Below are 17,976 nucleotides of genomic sequence, written 5' to 3'. Positions count from 1 at the left end.
TTTTGTCCTTTCCAGATGAGGTAGTGGAACAGAGGTCTGGTTCCTCAACACCTCAGCGCTCCTGCTCTGCGGCTGGCTTACACAGGCCAAGATCAAGTTTTGATTCTACCACTGCAGAGAGTCATTCGCTTTCTGGCTCTCTCACTGGCTCTTTGACAGGAAGCACATTGTCTTCAGTTTCACCTCGCCTGGGCAGTCACACCATGGATTTTTTTGAAATGTGTGCCAGTCTGATCACTACTTTAGCACGTTGATGATCTGTCCCTGGTTTCTATCTTTCTGTTACTGCACTGTGAAAGATGAGATATATTCTTTAAATTATTATCTTACTTCTGGATGTCACATATCTGCAATACTAATTAAGAGACATGAATATTTCCAGGGGACACTCGATGCCATTGAAATTATTGAAAACAAAAATGTCTGACATTTTATTTACCTGTAGAACTCTGTAATTCTAACGTGCCTGTGATAAAATCACATAGGCAGTGTCTTTAACTATTGGACATCAATGAAGATTGTTAATTCACAGGTGTGGGTTCACTTCAGGTGATTTACTCAACTCACTGAGGAACCCTCTCAACATGAGAGGGGTTTGTCAATACCTCCCTGCTTCACTCTTTATTGTAGGTCAGTCACATTTGCTTCCTAAATTTCAGTAGGCTTTAAGCAGTGTTTATACAACCCCAGTTTTCTTGAACAAGATTTAAAACACAACCACTAGTTAGATATTATATAAATGGTGAATTCTTAAAAACTTGCCCTCCCAAATTTCAGAAGCCAAGTTTTTGCAAATATTGCCTAGTGCTCACCAGAAGGGCTGTGGTCCTGTAATAGGTAACCACGATTTCCAGGTACCTTATAAACAGTTATAGAAACCTCAGGACTTTATCTTGAGATTTCCCTAAATAATAGGTTTTAGCCTAAGAGCTTTCAGGGTTCGATTTGGTATTGGAACAAATCATCTGGAATTGCAACAATTTTTATCTTTTCTATAAACATGTCCTTTTAAAATACGCCTTCAAAACCTACTTTTCTCAAATTTGTTTTGGCTTGTTTTATGTTTTTGCACTTAACAAAGAATAATACAATAGTAGACAGTTAAATGAAACAAAGCAACGTATCAATGATCCCTTAAAAGTGAACTCTTATTTTTGATCCTTTATTTTGTATGTATGAGATGGGGATTAGGGGGAGTTAAGGAGGTGAAGGTCTTCTTGCATTTCACATTGCAAATTCTTCATTTAAAGTTTAAGTTTCTAATCGCTGTCACCTCCTTAACCCAACTAATCACCATTGTCTTTGCTCATTGTTTGATCCTCAGTGGTCCATTAACTTAGCTTTTGAGTCTTTCCCACTACCTTTCTTGGTTGCTGGCCATTCAGTTTGAAAACACCATTCTGGCCCCAAGGGCTTTTATGTACTCCCAAAACTTGAGAGGCCATGACCTTCACTGTTGAACCTGATATGGCAGAGAAGCCTTAAACATTGAGAAAAGTTCTCTCTTGAATAAATGTATGTGTTGTTTACATATATACATATATGTATTCACATACTAGTGCTTTTCAGAAAAACCAAACATTTTTTGCTGTTTTGTTTCATGCAGGTTATTTTTAAGATTAAAAAAGAAAACTATATATCAGGGTAGATAATAACTCATTTATTATATTTTGTTTTAAAAATATTTAATTTTTAAATTATGTGTAATTTATCTAAATTGTATTTATTCATTTATTGTATTTAATATGTTATAATTAACAATCTCATTCACATGACTTACTCTAAAAAATATTAAGCTCTTGAAAACGAAACAAAACAAAGTGATGACATTGCCTTGACAAATTTCTCTTTGCCAAAAATAGGATATTTTCTACCAAGAAGCAGATGTTAGAAAACGTTTCTCCCGTGCTTATCAAAGACAAGAATGTCTGTCTTGGAATGTTTTTTTAAGTTCTGAGTTTGCATTGTATCACATTGTTTTTAGGTCTCTTAAAAATGTTGTTAAGTAACTTGTAAGTTGGGCTTGTTAATGTCAAAATAAAAGGGATCCTTGTTCACCAGTCTGGGGAGCGGGATGGTCTGGAGTTTGAGATAGTACTGAAGTTTAACCTTTGAAACATTGCCATCTTGTGGCACCAGTAGGCTGTTGTTTCATTTACTGTTTTAGGTGGGTAAGTAGTCCTGTATTAGTTTGATATTCAGTCTGCTAAATGGCATCATTTTGGCTTCTCCAAATGTGTACAGGCCTCTTTTGAGAAAAACAGAACCATTCAGTCTTTGCCTGAATATGAATGGAAAGATCTTAGAAATAAGGAACTAAACAGATTCCTTTTCCCCAGTAGCAAAGTCCACAATTTTGAAGGCAGAGAAACAATGAGAAATAATCCAGTGGCATTTTAGTTTTGTTATTCTAATGAGCCAGATAATAGAAACTTATTCACATCAAATTTATATGGATGATTATCATATGTTTTGAGAGTTAAAAATTTATTAATTTTTTTCTCATTCTTACCAGAATTTGTGAACATCCACAGATTGATAATTGCTTGTTGACTTGTAGGAGACCCAAAGGGTGCAGTTTTGTTTATTCCATTTGTAAATTTTTTTAAAACAGATATTCTGTGACTCTAGATGGTTTAGTGAAATAGTTTGTAGAGAGGAGACATTAGGAGACCCTGTCTAGCTCAATAGTAGACTCTTTGTTACCTGTGAGCACAAGAAGGGAAAGAATCAATTTCTAATCTAAAATTCCTACATATCAGTCTTAGATATTGCTGAACTGTGGATGATAGATAGGTCTGAGCCAAGCACAATGTCCTGCAATCAAGACACTTCAGGAGAGCTTCTGTTATTGGGCTATAGATAAAGCTTTAGATGTGTCATGGGAATAGACTCCATGTGGTTCTAGAACAGCATGCCTCATAGTGCATCCTGTGAGATACTCTGCTGAGGAAAAGAGTTCATGATGGAGTAAGCTTGGAAAATATTACATGCTGCTCTCCTCCCTTGAGGATGACAATGGATATGACAAAGACTGACAAGTTCTTCCATGAAAAAAGAAAGCCATGTAACTTTAACACTGCTTGCCCCCCCAAAAATTTGCCATTTAAAAAACTTATCCCATGATGAAAAGTAAATTGAGAATATCTTTTTTTAAGGAAAATCATCCTAGGTGCCATAATTAGGGTAATTAATGATAAAATTAAGGTAGAATTTCTTTCCTTTTTATCAATTTTGGGGAAAGTCTAGTTCAGAATCAATCATTTTTACTTATAGAAATGTTCTTGATTGAATGCTAAACTAAACAGAATTTTTTGTATCTGTAACTTGTTTTGTGGCACCTTGGCTGTCTTAATAAGCTTGTGGTATTGTTTAGGTGCAACGTTTATACTTTTTTGTACAGATGGATGACTGAAAGACTTTAAACAAGATTTCTTGTTTAAAAAAGATGAGTGACTCATGCTGATGGCTCTATGGGTAGAGTTGTCATCATTAATCCTACTTTGAAAATCTGTAGTCAGTGAACATTTTCTAAGTATTTTGTATAGGATACCATATATAGATCTAAGTCCATTATTTAGATCTTTCAGTATAGGAACGGACACTGTCTTGAATATACAGATAGCCAACCATTTACAAGTTGAGTTTTTGCTTTGATCAACAAACCTAGTGTTTGCATTCCTTGATACTAGCCAGCTATAAAGAGAATCCAGGAGCCGAATTAATCAGGAATAGTATTTCTATGTCAGGGAATTTGCTATACATAGCACAAACAATTCTCTTTTTCTGAAAATAGGTATACTGTCTGTTATTCCCTAAACAGTTCGTATTCAGGGAATACGAATTGGTTTTTAGTATTAAACATAATTTAGAAAATGATTATAAACAAGTCTTAACAGACTTTTGGAATACTTGGATTGATCTGTGGTATTTATGAATGTGCAGTTTACTGAGTTCATGTAGGCATTGCACCTTTCCATTTATAAAATGTAAAAGCCTGTCACAAATATCAGATCTTTGTCTATTCACTGGAGAGTAATTTAAATCCCATTAACGGCTGTGAAATCTTAATATCTAAATGCTAGGCATACTCCTGCATTTGTCTGTGTTGTAAATACCCAAACCTTTTCAGTCTTGCATTTCTGCACCCCGTCCTCATGTTTACCCTGTGACTTTTTAAATAGGAAATGTAATTTATTTTAATCATAGTCTCAGAGGCTGTGTTAAAAACTCTGAGTGAGGAATATGTACAATCTGTCAGTAAGTTGCATCATTTGGGGCCTCATTTTTGTAACTCCTAAAAAGGGAGGGATAGATTAAAAGACCTCGAAGGTAACTCTGAGCTTTAAAGTGCTGTCTTTTCTGCCTTTTCATATGATTTGTGTTAGTATTCACTTTTTTTTATGCATTTAGAATTTTTATACGACAAGTGTGAGTGTTCTGTTTTGGTTTGGTGAGGCATTTCAAAGGTATATACTTGAATATTTTTATACAGCTGCCCCTTGGAATACTAATGGCAAAATCATCCAGAAAACCAAACATGTAAAATATCACGTCCTCTTGGCATAAAGCAGAATATTACCAAGGTAGTGATAGAAGTGTTCCATGCATTTTTATGGTGATTCTTTAGATCCACACACCCTCTTTATATGTTATGGTAATTGCTATTACAGAAACCACATGAAATAACCAGAAAAATTATTCTTTACCATTTTCTATATGAGAAAGGAGGACCATTAAGCTTTAATGCCATACTACTAGATATTCAGTGGTGACTATTTTTTCTTTATTGAAAAACCACCTTTCCTTGGGGGAGAACAGCTCAAATTAATGAAACACTGGAGTAGCTGAAAAATAAATACAAATATATTGCTTTCGAGTCTTCAAATGACATAAAGTGGTCTTAACTAAATATTTCCTAGTTTATTCAAATCAATTGATTGTACTAGGTGTAATCATCTGAAAAATTTATGATAATTGATTTTATAAGTGCTTCTGAGTTATTGAAGGTGCTTAAAAATACTCAAACTGTAGGATGTTATTCAGCAATTTTTATTTATGGGATTCTTTGAGCACAATCCTTTTTCCAAAAGAAAACTACCCCCAGTCCTTATCTACGTTATCATAGTTTTGGATTAGGACCTGAATTCGGTTTATCTAAATGTCATATACAGATTGATATTTTTCTTTTTATATGCATATTAGATGATACAACACTGTTTTTGCAAGTTATATTTCTAGTCACGATCTACCTAATTATTATTGGATTGATAAAGATTTACCCAGACCTTACTAACACTTTGAAATGTACATGTTTGATGAGCTTTAAAAATTGTATAAACATTATTTAAACAAGCTGCTGGCATCTTTACTACCATAAATACATCTTTTCCCATGTTTGATTATGATGCATTCGATGCCATTGAACAGTAATAGCATGAAAACCAGGACACACAGTCTAGACTGAATTGAGTTTTAATTGAACTTCTTCAGCCATAACCTGATAAAAAAAAAAATCAGGCTGGGCTCAGAAGTTAGCAGACTGCAGGCCTGTATTAATTTTGCCAGACAATGTTAATGTTTACTGCCATCCTTTCGAAGTAATGCAGTTTGCAGCCATAACTGTGTATGTGACTTTTGGGAAGTTTGGTTTATATCTAAAGCTTAGATTTTGTGGAAGTAGTTCATGATTGTTTGGACAAGCAGGGTAGGTAAATTTCAATTACATTTAAAGTGCAATTAAGGAAATATTAGAGTAGAGCACTCTTTCCAGGGAAAAAGTATTTGTAGAATATCCTAGCAAGAAAAATTTTTGAACACACATAGAATTTTGACAAAGTTTATACAATGTGATTTTTTTTTAATTTAAGATTTGCTACTTTGTATTAATTTAAAAATCTGAAACTTTAAGGAGGAGCAGAAACATTCGCAGCAAGAAGAATTGCATGGTTAACTTTTACTTTGCTATTTTAAGCATGCATTTTTCATAGTTAAAAATCCCTTTAAAGTAAGTTTTGTTATCAAGAAAAAAGGCCATTTTGCTACATAGATAACGTTTTCCTAAAATGGAAAAGAAAAAATCAATCAACCATTCTAAGACAAAAAAACAAAAATTAAAAAAAAAACAGTAAATTGTGCCTTCTCTCTTAAATTATAAATTATAGGAACAGTAATAGTAAAATCTTTTTTGAACTCTATTATCTTTCTTTTAATTCCTCTCATTTTTTTCTTAGATCTGCCTTCCACAAATGATTATGTTGTTTGCTTCTGCCAGTTTGTTGTCAAATTCCTTTGGCCAAATCTCATGTTATCACTGTCTTAAGTTGTTCACTAAATGTATTTTTTATTATTTTATGTTGCTTCACTTTAGTCACTTTGGTAAACCATTTGACTGTATTCTCATGTTTTAAAAATTAAAGCCCCAATAGTAGTCTTTGTACTTTAGTCTATTTTTAGCTTTTTAAAAGTTTGTCAAGGACAAAATGCAGATCTAAGGACAACATCTAATTAGAATCTGGTTCTCCATTTGACTGCTGTAGCAGTTCAATTCATGTATGTAACCTCATTCAGTTTTCCCATCTACAAAATGTGGATAGTAACCTACCTCACAGCTGTGTGGGAGAGACTGACAGGAGACGCTTGTTTAAATATAGGGTTTATATCCCCATATTTAATGTAAATGCCTGCTTTTTTTAAATATAAATATTTGATATTGACAGGATGAGTACGTTGATTTTTGGATAAGCTTTATGTGGTAAGAACATAGGAGTAAGAATGTTTAAGACCACAGTTTCACAAATCACAGTGTTCTTATTTTAAATGACAGTTAAAATTCCTTGAAACATCAGAGATTTAAATATACATGTCTTGTTGGAGCAAATATTCAGAACCTCTTAATATTGGCTGAAACTGCCTTACTGTACCAAAATACAGCTTCCTCTCAAAACTGTTCACAAACATCTATGGTCGTACAATGTTTTGAGTATTTATTGTGAAGTTGTTAGAGAACTGTGAACTCTACAGATAGTATCTTGATGTTGTTTTAGGAAGAATGGCTGTGTTCTTTATCATATGTTTAAATATTATATGGTGACTTTTAAGTGCAACAAATAAAACTGAAAATTGATAGAAATTGTTATGTCCATAACAATTACAAGAATATATGATTGGACAGTAATGATTCAGATCTTTTCAAGAATACCTTGCATTCATTCTTAGCCCATCTTTAAAAAATTAACTTCAACCTATCGGAGCACTTGTTACATATCTATTTAAAAATGTTTAAAAACTGTTGATATTTGGACACTTCTTATAATTGGTTTTAGGGGAAAAAACCCTGTAGACTTCTAGTACTTTTGCACTTTAATAACCATAGGTTCAAATTTCAGTTTTGTTTGTTAAGTATCTTTTGTGAGTGTTAAATGAAAAGTGGGAAGGATTTGTCTTCCATTAATTATATGGAAAAGATGTTTTGAATGACACAGCATTTCATAGTTACAGGTTCTCCCTCAATAATGTTTGCACTGTATGAAACTCACAGGTAACAAACACAAAGGAGACAAGCACCCTATCTGATTGTGAGCTTTTTCACAAAATCAAATTAAAGGCTATGGTTGATTTGAAAGCTGCTATTGTTTCTTTTCAGTCATTAAAATAATAATCTGCATGACAATTAATAGTTATAAAGTTGTTATAGAAAACAATTGCTTACAACTCATTGGATATTTGATGTTATCTTTGCACATTTTATCTTCTTTGTTGCACATTATGGCTTTTAAATTTAGCCGTGGTACTAGTTTCCTATTGTTGCCCTAACAAATTACTACAGACTTAAAAACTTAACACATATTTATAATCTTACAGTTCAGAAGTCCAGTTTGTTTAGCTAGTTTTTCTTAAATCATAGCAGAAATTTCTTTTTTAAAAATTGATTAACATGTAAGACTGATACATATCTATGACGTGCAATGCAGTATTTCAACACATGTACAGCACATACTGTTCAAATCAGGGTAAGTACAACTTCTATTCCTCATCATTTTATGTCAGGAGCCTTTGAATGCCTCTCCTATAGATCTTCAAAAAATAATTTGTTTCTGTGAACCATAGACAGCCAACTGTGCTGGGGAAACTAGGACTCATGCCTTCCATCTGTGTTTTAGTACCTGTTACCCAGCTTTTTTCTATCCACATTTTCCCTTGTCCTTCTGAGCCTCTGTAATCACTATTCAATGTTCAGATTGAATTTTTATTTTTAAGCCTTCACATATGAGGAAGAACATGTGGTATGTGTCTTTCTGTGTCTTTCTTACTTCTCTTAGCAATTTCCAGTGGGGAAATTCCCAGGAGTGGGATGGCTGGGTCATGTGGTAGGGCTATATTCAGGTTTCTGAGGAATCTCCAAACTGTCTTCCTTAGTGGCTTTACCAGTTTTCATTCCCATCAACAATGGATTGGTGTCCCTTTTTCCCCACATCCTCACCAGCATCTGTTGTTAGTTGATTTCTTTATGTAAGCCATTCTAACCAGGGTGAAGGTAAACCTCATTATGGTTTTGATTTGCGCTTCCCTGGTGGCTAGTGATCCTGAGCATTTTTTTCATGTCTGTTGGCCATTTGGATTTCCTCTTTTGAAAAATGTCTGTTTAACTTTGACTATGGCCTTGTCTAAATAAGATCAGAGTTGGCGAACTCAAGAGGCTTGCATAGCCTTGGCAGCTCATGACAAGAGTCTCAGGTGATTACTGGCATCATAAATAAGAGTGTCAATTGTTAAATCAACAACAGGAGTCACTGTGCACTTACTCCCCATGTAGGATCTCTGTCCTTAATGTGTTGTACAATGTGAATTAGTGCTATAACTAGTATTCAAACAGTACTTTACACTTTGTGTTTCTGTGTGGGTGCAAACTGTTGAAATCTTTACTTAGTATATACTAAATTGATCTTCTGTATATAAAGATAATTGACAATGAATCTTGATGAAGAATGGGATGGGAGAGGGAGTGGGAGATGGGATGTTTGTGGGTGGTTATGGGGGAAAAAGCCACTATAATCTAAAAGTTGTACTTTGGAAATTTATATTTATTAAATAAAAGTTAGAAAAAAAAAGAAAAATGTCTGTTTAAGTCTTCGGCCCATCTCTTAACTGGATTGTTCATTTGTTGTTGTGGAGTTCCTTGATCTCTTCGTAGATTCTGGTTATTAGTCCTTTATCAGTTGCATTATTTGCAAATAATTTCTCCCATTCAGTTGGTTGCCTCTTCACACAGAGCTTCTAAGTTTCATATAATCCCATCTGTTGATTTTGGCTTTGATTGCCTGTGTCTCTGGGGTCTTTTCAAAGAACTCATTGCCTATGTCAATGTCTTGGAGGTTGTAGATTTAGCTCTTTAATCTGTTTTGAATGGATTTTCATGAATGGTGTAAGGTAGGGGTCTTGCTTTACACTCCTGCATGTGAAAATCCAGTTTCCCCAGCACCATTTGTTGAAGAGACTTTGGTTGGTTTTAGCTCCTTGGTCAAATATAAGTTGGTGTAGATGCTTGGATTGATTTCTGGCATTTCTATTCTGTTCCATTCGTCTATCCACCTATTTTTGTACTGGTACCAGGCTGTTTTGATTGCCTTGCAGTATGTATTGAAATATGGTATTGTGATGCCTCTGGCTTTGTTTTTGTTTTATAAGATTGCCTTAGCTATTCAAGGTCTCCTGTGTTTCCATATGAAGTTTCAGCATCATTTTTTCTAGACCTGAAAACCAGCTCTTTGTTTTGCTGATTTTTTGTATCGGTTGTTGGTTCAATTTTGTTGATTTCTGCTCTAATTTTAATTATTTCTTTTCTATTACTAGTTTTGAGTTTGATTTGCTATTGTTTTTCTAGATCCTTGAGATGCATTGATAGCTCATATATTTGGTGCCTTTCTAATTTCTTGATGTAGGCACCAATTGCTATAATCTTTTCTCTTTACACTGTTTTTGCTGTATCCCATAGGTTTTGTTTTTGTTTTTGTTTTTGTTTTTGTTTTTTTTTTTTTTTTTTTTGGACAGGCAGAGTGGACAGTGAGAGAGAGAGACAGAGAGAAAGGTCCCATAGGTTTTGATATGTTTTGCTGTCATTTTAATTTGTTTCCAGAATTTTTTTAGTTTCTCTTTTGGTTTCTTCTGTGACCCTACTCTCATTCAGGAGCATGTTTTTCAATCTCCATGTGTTTGCATATGCTCTAGAGATTCCTGAGTTGCTGATTTCCAGCTTCATTGCATTGTGATTCTGGAAGATGCATGGTATGATTTTGATATTTTTGAATTTGATGAGACTTGTTTTGAGGCCTAGCACGTGGTCAATCCTAGAGAAGGTTCCATGCAAGGTGAAAAGAATGTGTATTCTGAAACTGTAGGAAGAAAAGTTCTGTAGATATTTTAGGTCCATTTGGTCTATAGTGTCGATTAACTCTGCTGTTTCCTTGCTGATTTTCTGGCTGATCTGTCCATTGCTGAAAGTGGGATATTGAAATCCCCATTACTATTGTATTTGAGTCAGTGTCTCCCTTTAGTCTCCTTTATTAATACACTAAAAATGCCTTCTAATCCTTTATTTCTTTCTGCATCTTCAGGAACTCCTAGAATCTGTATTTGGGTCATTTGATCCTATCCTGTTGATTCCCATTAGTGTTTCTTAGCTTTCTAATTTCTCCTTCTTGTGTTTGGTCTCACTGTATAATTTTCTGTGCTTTGTCTTCTGCTTCACCAATTCTGTTTTTAAGGCTCTCCACTGTATTTTATATTTGCTCTATTGATTTCTTCATTTCCAAGATTTCATTTTGATTTCTCTTTAAGATCTCAATTTTGCAGGAGAAATTTTGTTTCATGCCATGTATGGATTTCATTAGTTTGTGCTTTTGCTTCTGATTACTTCTAAGTAATCCTATGATCAATTTTTTTGAATTCCATTTCTTCATTTCCTCAGTCTCATCATCTTAATAATCAAGTATTGAGGTGTTGTGTTCTTTTGGGAATCTCATGTTGTCTTCCTTGTTCTTGTTTCTCTGATTGGTGCATTTGTTATTAGGCATTTGTGGGAATAATAGGTTTTTTTCTTCTTGATTTTTCACCGTGGCAGCTCTTATCTTCGGACTATGTCTGACTGAATTAGTGGAGTGTCTATGTGGTAGGAGTGGCCAGGGAGCTCTGTTCAGTACTCCTAAGTGAAGGGTGTGTATGAGGTGACACACCCAGGTTTGGCATGGTAAATCTCCTTTTTCTCAATCAGAGGAGATGTTTCTTCTTGTCTGTTGGCTTGGACTCAGCTGAGATCCTCTCCTTGAAGGAGACCAGTGCCTGGGCGTTAACACCAGTGAATATATTATTCTTCCACTCTCCTGCAAGGACCACCCAAAGGATCTGTGCAGTCCTCAGTATAAGCTCAGATTCCCCAGCAATGTCTCTTGCCAGGTAACCAGGGAGCCCTGATTATGTGGCACCTCTCGCAGGACTGCCCAATGTCCCAGCCACACTCTGAGTCCTCCCACAAAGCCTCAGTGTTTTCACAGTCCTGGCACACAAGCCTCCCATAGTCCTGAGTATCCAGCCCCTTGTGTATTCTCACTTGACTCAGGAGTCTCCACTTGGCTGATTGCTGGGCACAGACACAAACTGGAGCAACTGTTACATATGTCCAAAATGGGACCTGCTCTCTCTCAGCTTGTCACGGTCGCCTTTGTAGGATGATTGGGAGAGAGAAAACGTGCCTGCCTCTTTGTTTTTTCTCCTCTGGTTTGGCGGACACACTATCCCCAATGGGGCTCTAAGCTGGATTCCCTCTAGGCTCTTCCTGCAGCTTTTTCACCAGTGATTTGGGCTGCTGCAATCTGGTCCCACCTTGCTCTCCAATGCTGGTGCAGTGGCTCTCAGCTGGTGGGGTCCTAACTTGTGCAGGTCTTCACCCTCCACATAGGTCCATTGTGTTCCTCCTCTGCTATTTTCTCCCTAATTCTTCCCTAAGATTGCACTCTTTCCACTTTTTTTTTTATTTTTTTTGACAGGCAGAGTGGACAGTGAGAGAGAGAGAGAGAGAGAGAGAGAGAGAGAGAGAGAGAGAAAGGTCTTCCTTTTCCATTGGTTCACCCCACAATGGCCGCTGTGACCGGTGTGCTGCAGCTAGTGCACCGCGCTGATCCGATGGCAGGAGCCAGGTGCTTCTCCTGGTCTCCCATGGGGTGCAGGGCCCAAGCACTTGGGCCATCCTCCACTGCATTCCCTGGCCACAGCAGAGAGCTGGACTGGAAGAGGGGCAACCGGGACAGAATCTGGCGCCCCGACCGGGACTAGAACCCAGTGTGCTGGCACCACAGGTGGAGGATTAGCCTATTGAGCCACAGCGCTGCCATGTATTATTTCTATCCTACTAATTTTGGGTTTATTTTCTGTGTCCTTGACGTGCATAATTAAGCCTGTTTTTCTATTTTTTTAAGGAATGTGTTTACTGCAATAAACATTGGTTTTTGTACTGGTTTTCTAAATCCCACAGATTTTTGAAATGTTGTGTTCATCTTTATTTGTTTAAATTGTTTTCTTTCATTAATTAATTGATTTAGTCACTCAGGGACATGTTGAGTTTGTGTACTCCCCATAGTTTTTTTTTGTTTGTTTGTTTTTTGTTTTTGTTTTTGTTTTTGTTTTGTTTTGTTTTTTGATAGGCAGAGTGGACAGTGAGAGAGAGACAGAGAGAAAGGTCTTCCCCTTTGCTGTTGGTTCACCCTCCAATGGCCGCCGTGGCCGGCGCACCGTGCTGATCCGATGGCAGGAGCCAGGTACTTCTCCTGGTCTCCCATGGGGTGCAGGGCCTAAGCACTTGGGCCATCCTCCACTGCACTCCCTGGCCACAGCAGAGAGCTGGCCTGGAAGAGGGGCAACCGGGACAGAATCCGGCACCCCGACCGGGGCTAGAACCCGGTGTGCCGGCGCCGCAAGGTGGAAGATTAGCCTAGTGAGCTGCGGCGCCAGCCTCCCCATAGTTCTTTTGATTTCTAGTTTAATTCTTTTGTGGTCTCAGAAGATATATGATTTTTTAAAATTTACTCAGATTTGTATTGTGGCCCAACATATGGTCTGTATTGAAGAATATTTCATATGCTGATGAGTAGAATGTATATTCTCCAGCTGTTGAGTGAATGTTCTGTAAATGTCTGTTAGGTCAATTCAACATATAGTTTAGTAAATTCTACGTGTTTTTTTGTTGATTTTCTTCCAGGATAATCTATCCTTTGATTAAAATGGAGTATTAAAGTCTCCAACTATTATTGCATTGGCATCTAAGTCTTTAGGTCTAAAAATATGTGATTTATAAATTTGTGTGGACTGGTGTTATGTTTACCTATATTTATGATTGACAATAATTTCTTGCTGAATTTATCCTTTGCTTATATATAATGACTTCCCTTTTTACTGTTTTGACCTGAAGTCTTTGTTATTAGATACAAGGATAGCTACCCCAACTTGAGGGCCTTTGGTTTCCATTTGTTTGGACAAACCAGTTACTTTCAGTCTGTATGTATTTTTACAAGTGAAATAAGTTTCTTGTAGTCAGCATGTAGTTGGGTCTTGATATTTTATCCATTAGACCAGTGTACATCTATTGATTGAAGAACTGATTCCATTTACATTCAAGGTTATTACTGATAGGTAAGTACTCCTGTCATTTTGGTAATTCTGATTTTTTAAATATAATTTGGTTATCTCTGCCTTTTCTATTCTGGAATTAAAATATACATTTATTTTGGTGCAAAACTTTCTTAAATCTGTGCATAGTTTTGTCATAATACACATAAATTTCCTGAAGATTTATTATTTGTTATGGATTTCTAAAATTTTTTCATGAACATAAACTTACATTTTAATTTCATTTTCCACAAAATTTTTGAAGTACCCTTATATTTTTCTTGGTGGTTTGATGATTTTCTGTCTGGATAAGATTTGAGTTTCTTTTCTGTCTTGCAAATCTGCACTAATAGTGTGTTTTGTACTTCCATTTGTTTTCACATTAGTAGTTATCCTTCCAAGCTAGGACTCCCTGATGTATGTCTAGGATAGCTAGTCTAGGAATGATGAGTTCCCTTTGTTTTTGCTTATCTAGGGAAGACATTATTTCTTCTTCATTTCTGAAGGATAGCTTGGCTGGATATTGTATTCATGGTAGGCATGCCTTTGAATATATCTCATTGTTTTCTGGCCTATAAGATTTCTTCTGAGACATCTGCTATTAGTCTAATGGATATTCATCTATATGACAATGATTTCACTGTTTTTAAAATTCTCTCCTTGTTTTTGACTTTTGACAGTTTGTAAAATGCCTTGAAAAGGCCTTTATTGAGTCTTGTTGGGGTCCTTGGAGATAAATGGACCTAATGTTCATATCTCTTTCAAGATTTGAAAAATTTTAAACTATCATTTCATTAAATAAGTTTGCAGTGCCTTTTCACTTATCTCCTTCAGGTATACCCATAACATGAATTTCTGTTCACTCGATGGTATCCCCTACTTCTTGTATGCTTTATTCATTCTTTTTAGTTCTTTTTTTTTTTTTTTTTTTTTTTTTTTTTTTTTTTTTTGTCTTACTGGATTATGCTGAAAGACCTGTCTTCAGCTAGTGCTGTGGCTCACTAGGCTAATCCTCCGCCTGTGGTGCCAGCACTCCAGGTTCTAGTCCTGGTTGGGGCACCGGATTCTGTCCCGGTTGCTCCTCTTCCAGTCCAGCTCTCTGCAGTGGCCCAGGAAGGCAGTGGAGGATGGCCCAAGTGCCTGGGCCCTGCACCCCATGGGAGACTCCAGGAGAAGCACCTGACTCTCAGCTTCGGATCGGCACAGTGCCGGCCATAGCGGTCATTAGGGGAGTAAACCAACAGAAGAAAGACCTTTCTCTCTCTCTTTCTCTGTCCAACTCTGCCTGTCAAAAACAAACAAACAAACAAACAAAACACCTGTCTTCACTCTCAGAAATTTAGCTCAATATAGTTTGCTGCTGAAGTTCTCAATTATATTTTTTATTTCATTGACTCAAGTTTTCAGCCCCAAAATTTCCTGATTTTTTTATGTAGATTTCTTTGTTGAGTTTCTCATTCACCATGGATTTATTCCCTTATTTCTTTGAATTGGCTATCTGTACTCTCTTGCATCTCATTGAACTTCCTTAGAGTCATTAATCATTATTTTGAATTGTTTTTCTGGTGTTGCGTAGATTCCCTTCAAATTGCAGTTGATTTCTGGAGATTTATTGTGTTTCTTTGGAAGTGTCATGCTTCGTTGTTTTTTGTTTCCTGTGTCCCTAAGTTGATGTCCATGCATCTTTTGTAATAATTATTTTTTCAGTTTTATGGAATAGCTTTTGTTGGAAAAGACTTTTTTTTGATATGAGATGTGGGGTGTTAGATGGATAGTGATTTTGCCTTTTGTTCCAGGTCAGATCAGAAATGTAACATCCATCTGATTTCTTCAGCTGTAATCAACATCAGTGGTCTGTATAAGTGCTATATTGTATAGATGGCAGCAGTTGTGGAGGTAGTAGTATGACTTTGCAATAGAGATAGTCTTCCAAAAGTGTGTGTCCTCAGGACCCACAGAGGTAAGTGCTGATGGCATAGGGGTTTCTGAAGGTACCAGCCATGGTCTTGATGCTGTGGACATAGAGAATACTGACCCAGGTCCTGCCGGATAAGCCTGGGTGACACTAGTGTTTGTAAAACCCACAGTCACTATTCCAGGGCCACAGTATACAGGGGACCATCCCCAGGTCCTGTGGAAGAGATTGTGGGTGATGGCAGGGTTGTGGCATTAACAGCCACAGTCCCAGAGCTGCAGAGTGCAGATGGAACTTCCCAAGGCCTTACACAGCAAGTGAAGGTAATGCTGGGGTTTATGTCACCAACAGTTGTGGCGCTGGCTTTGCAGGATGCAGAGGGGAATGTCTCCAGATCTTGCTGGGCAAGCACAGGTCATGCCTAGTATAATATCAGTAGCTACAGTTGCAGGCCCACAGGATCAGAAACCTTATCCCAGATCCCGTGGGAGGAGCACAAATGACTCAGGGATATAGCACAAACAGCCACTGTCCTGGAGTTGCAAAACATTCATTGGAACATCCCCAGGTGCCAAGGGGTGAGCCCAGGTAGTACTTCAGGCTTACAATAGCCATCGTCCTGTACCTACAGGGTGCTGATGCATCCATCCCTAGATGTGAGTACAGGTGGTGATGGAGCTTGTGGCACTGACAGCCATAGTCCTGGAGTTACAAGGACATGAATGGGTTCATATTCAGGTTCTACAGGGTGAGCACGGGTGATGCTGGGGCTTTTCTTCCCATGCTATGGTCTTCCAGCTGTGGAACACGGTAACACTAGGGTTTGTGCACCCAATGGCTGTGGGCCCTGAGCTGTGAGTGTGGAGGGGATCTTCTGCAGGCGCTACTAAGGCTTGTGTACTGACACTGTGAATTCTAAGCTGGAAGACACGAAAGGGACCTTCTGCAGGTCCTGCAGGATGAACAAGAATGACACCAGCATGTGTGCACCGGCCTTACAGGTATGGGATGCTGAGGGGCATCCTGAGCTGGGCACTGGTCCAGGGGCTCATGGAAGTGTCTGAGTCTGCCTGCAGGTCCCAGGGCAGCACAGAGTCTAGTAGTGGCTGTGCTATTGCAAACTGGGTTCTGCTGACTGAGGATGTCCCATCTGCTTTGGAGCAATGCAGTCACTCAGGTCCTAGTCAACTTCCCAAACAAGTTAAAGCCTTTGAGGACGGTGGAATTTTATAGTTTGGACTGGAGGTCTTCAGTGATGATGGGATCACTGGTGCTTTCCCACTTACAATTTCCTAGCAATTTGGAGTCCTGTCCTGCCCCACCTCCACACCAGGCCATAAATTCAGTTCCTTCCTCTCTAGGTGGTCTGAGTCTCAGTGCTGTTTAGGGTTCCCATCACTTCTTTGCTGATTTCCACAGTACTCTCTCTAGAAAATGCAGTCCTTCTTCGATGCCCTAGTTCTTGCCTGTGGCAGAGGTGAGTACAGAGTACTTCTTAACAGCCATCTTGGATCCACACATTTCTTAACCACTTAAACACCACAAATTTATTATCTTAAAATCTGAAGTCTGGTGGGTTTAGCTGGTTTTTCTACCTTAAGCCACACAGACTGAAAACCAAATTGTTTGAAAGGGCTAGGCTTTGGGGAAGAATATGCTTCCAGGATCTTTCGGGCTTTTGGTGGAGTTTAGTTCCATGCCATCGTAGGATTGACATCTCCATTTCCAGCAGTTGGAAAGGGGAGCTTCTAGCGGTCACTGACGTCCCCAGCCCAGGACTGCCTTTGTCTTCAAGGCCACTCACAGGGATCTCTCTGGCTAGCTGACTGATGTGTATCTTCCTCATCCAGTTTTAGGGTCCATGGGAGTAAGCTGGGCCTATCTGGATAAAGTATCTCCCTATTTTAAGATGAACAAGTTAGCAACTTTAATTGCATATAAAAAACACCTGTTGCAAAGTCACATAACATATCACAGGCCATGTAATGGCCATATAGGAAGCCATATAATGGGGTAGAAAATGCACAGAACCAACTGATCTTGGTTAAAATTTAGTACTACTGCAACTTCAAGGTTTAAAATATTTCATAGTGTGGTGAGGTGGCAGTAGTAACATGAGATTTATGGTTCTTTGTTAGGATTATTCATAAAGTGTTTCTGCCCATCATAGACTCTCATCCCCTTACCCACAGACGATACTTCTCCTTGTCTTCTACAGTGCCTTCTTTTTTAAAAAAAATTTTATTTATTTGAAAGGCATAGTCAGAGAGAGAGAGAGAGGTCTTCCATCTGCTGGTTCACTCCTCAAATTGCTGCAACAGCCAGGGCTGGGCCAGGCTAAAGCCAGGAGCCAGGAGCTTCTTCCAGATCTCCAATGTGGGAGCAAGGTCCCAAGCACTTGGGCC

The 17,976-nt window shown here is 37.7% G+C and overlaps 1 protein-coding gene across 4 annotated transcripts in view; it reads left to right on the top strand.

Moving 5' to 3' along the window:
* PRKAA2 (protein kinase AMP-activated catalytic subunit alpha 2) overlaps positions 1 to 7,624 on the top strand; it is a 95,164-nt gene extending 87,540 nt beyond the window's left edge. For all 4 annotated transcript variants that reach the window (XM_051856426.2, XM_051856424.2, XM_051856425.2 and 1 more), the window contains one exon: positions 16 to 7,624. In XM_051856426.2, coding sequence (XP_051712386.1) covers positions 16 to 254 — 239 coding nt within the window. In that variant the 3' untranslated portion in view covers positions 255 to 7,624. The remainder of the gene's footprint in view (positions 1 to 15) is intronic.
* The last annotated feature ends 10,352 nt before the right edge of the window (positions 7,625 to 17,976 follow it).

This window comes from Oryctolagus cuniculus, chromosome 7 (genome assembly GCF_964237555.1).
Source record: "Oryctolagus cuniculus chromosome 7, mOryCun1.1, whole genome shotgun sequence".
NCBI classification, from domain to species: Eukaryota; Metazoa; Chordata; class Mammalia; order Lagomorpha; family Leporidae; genus Oryctolagus; species Oryctolagus cuniculus.
The sequence above is the reverse complement of the archived record's forward strand: the minus strand, read 5'-3'. Positions and strand labels throughout refer to the sequence as shown.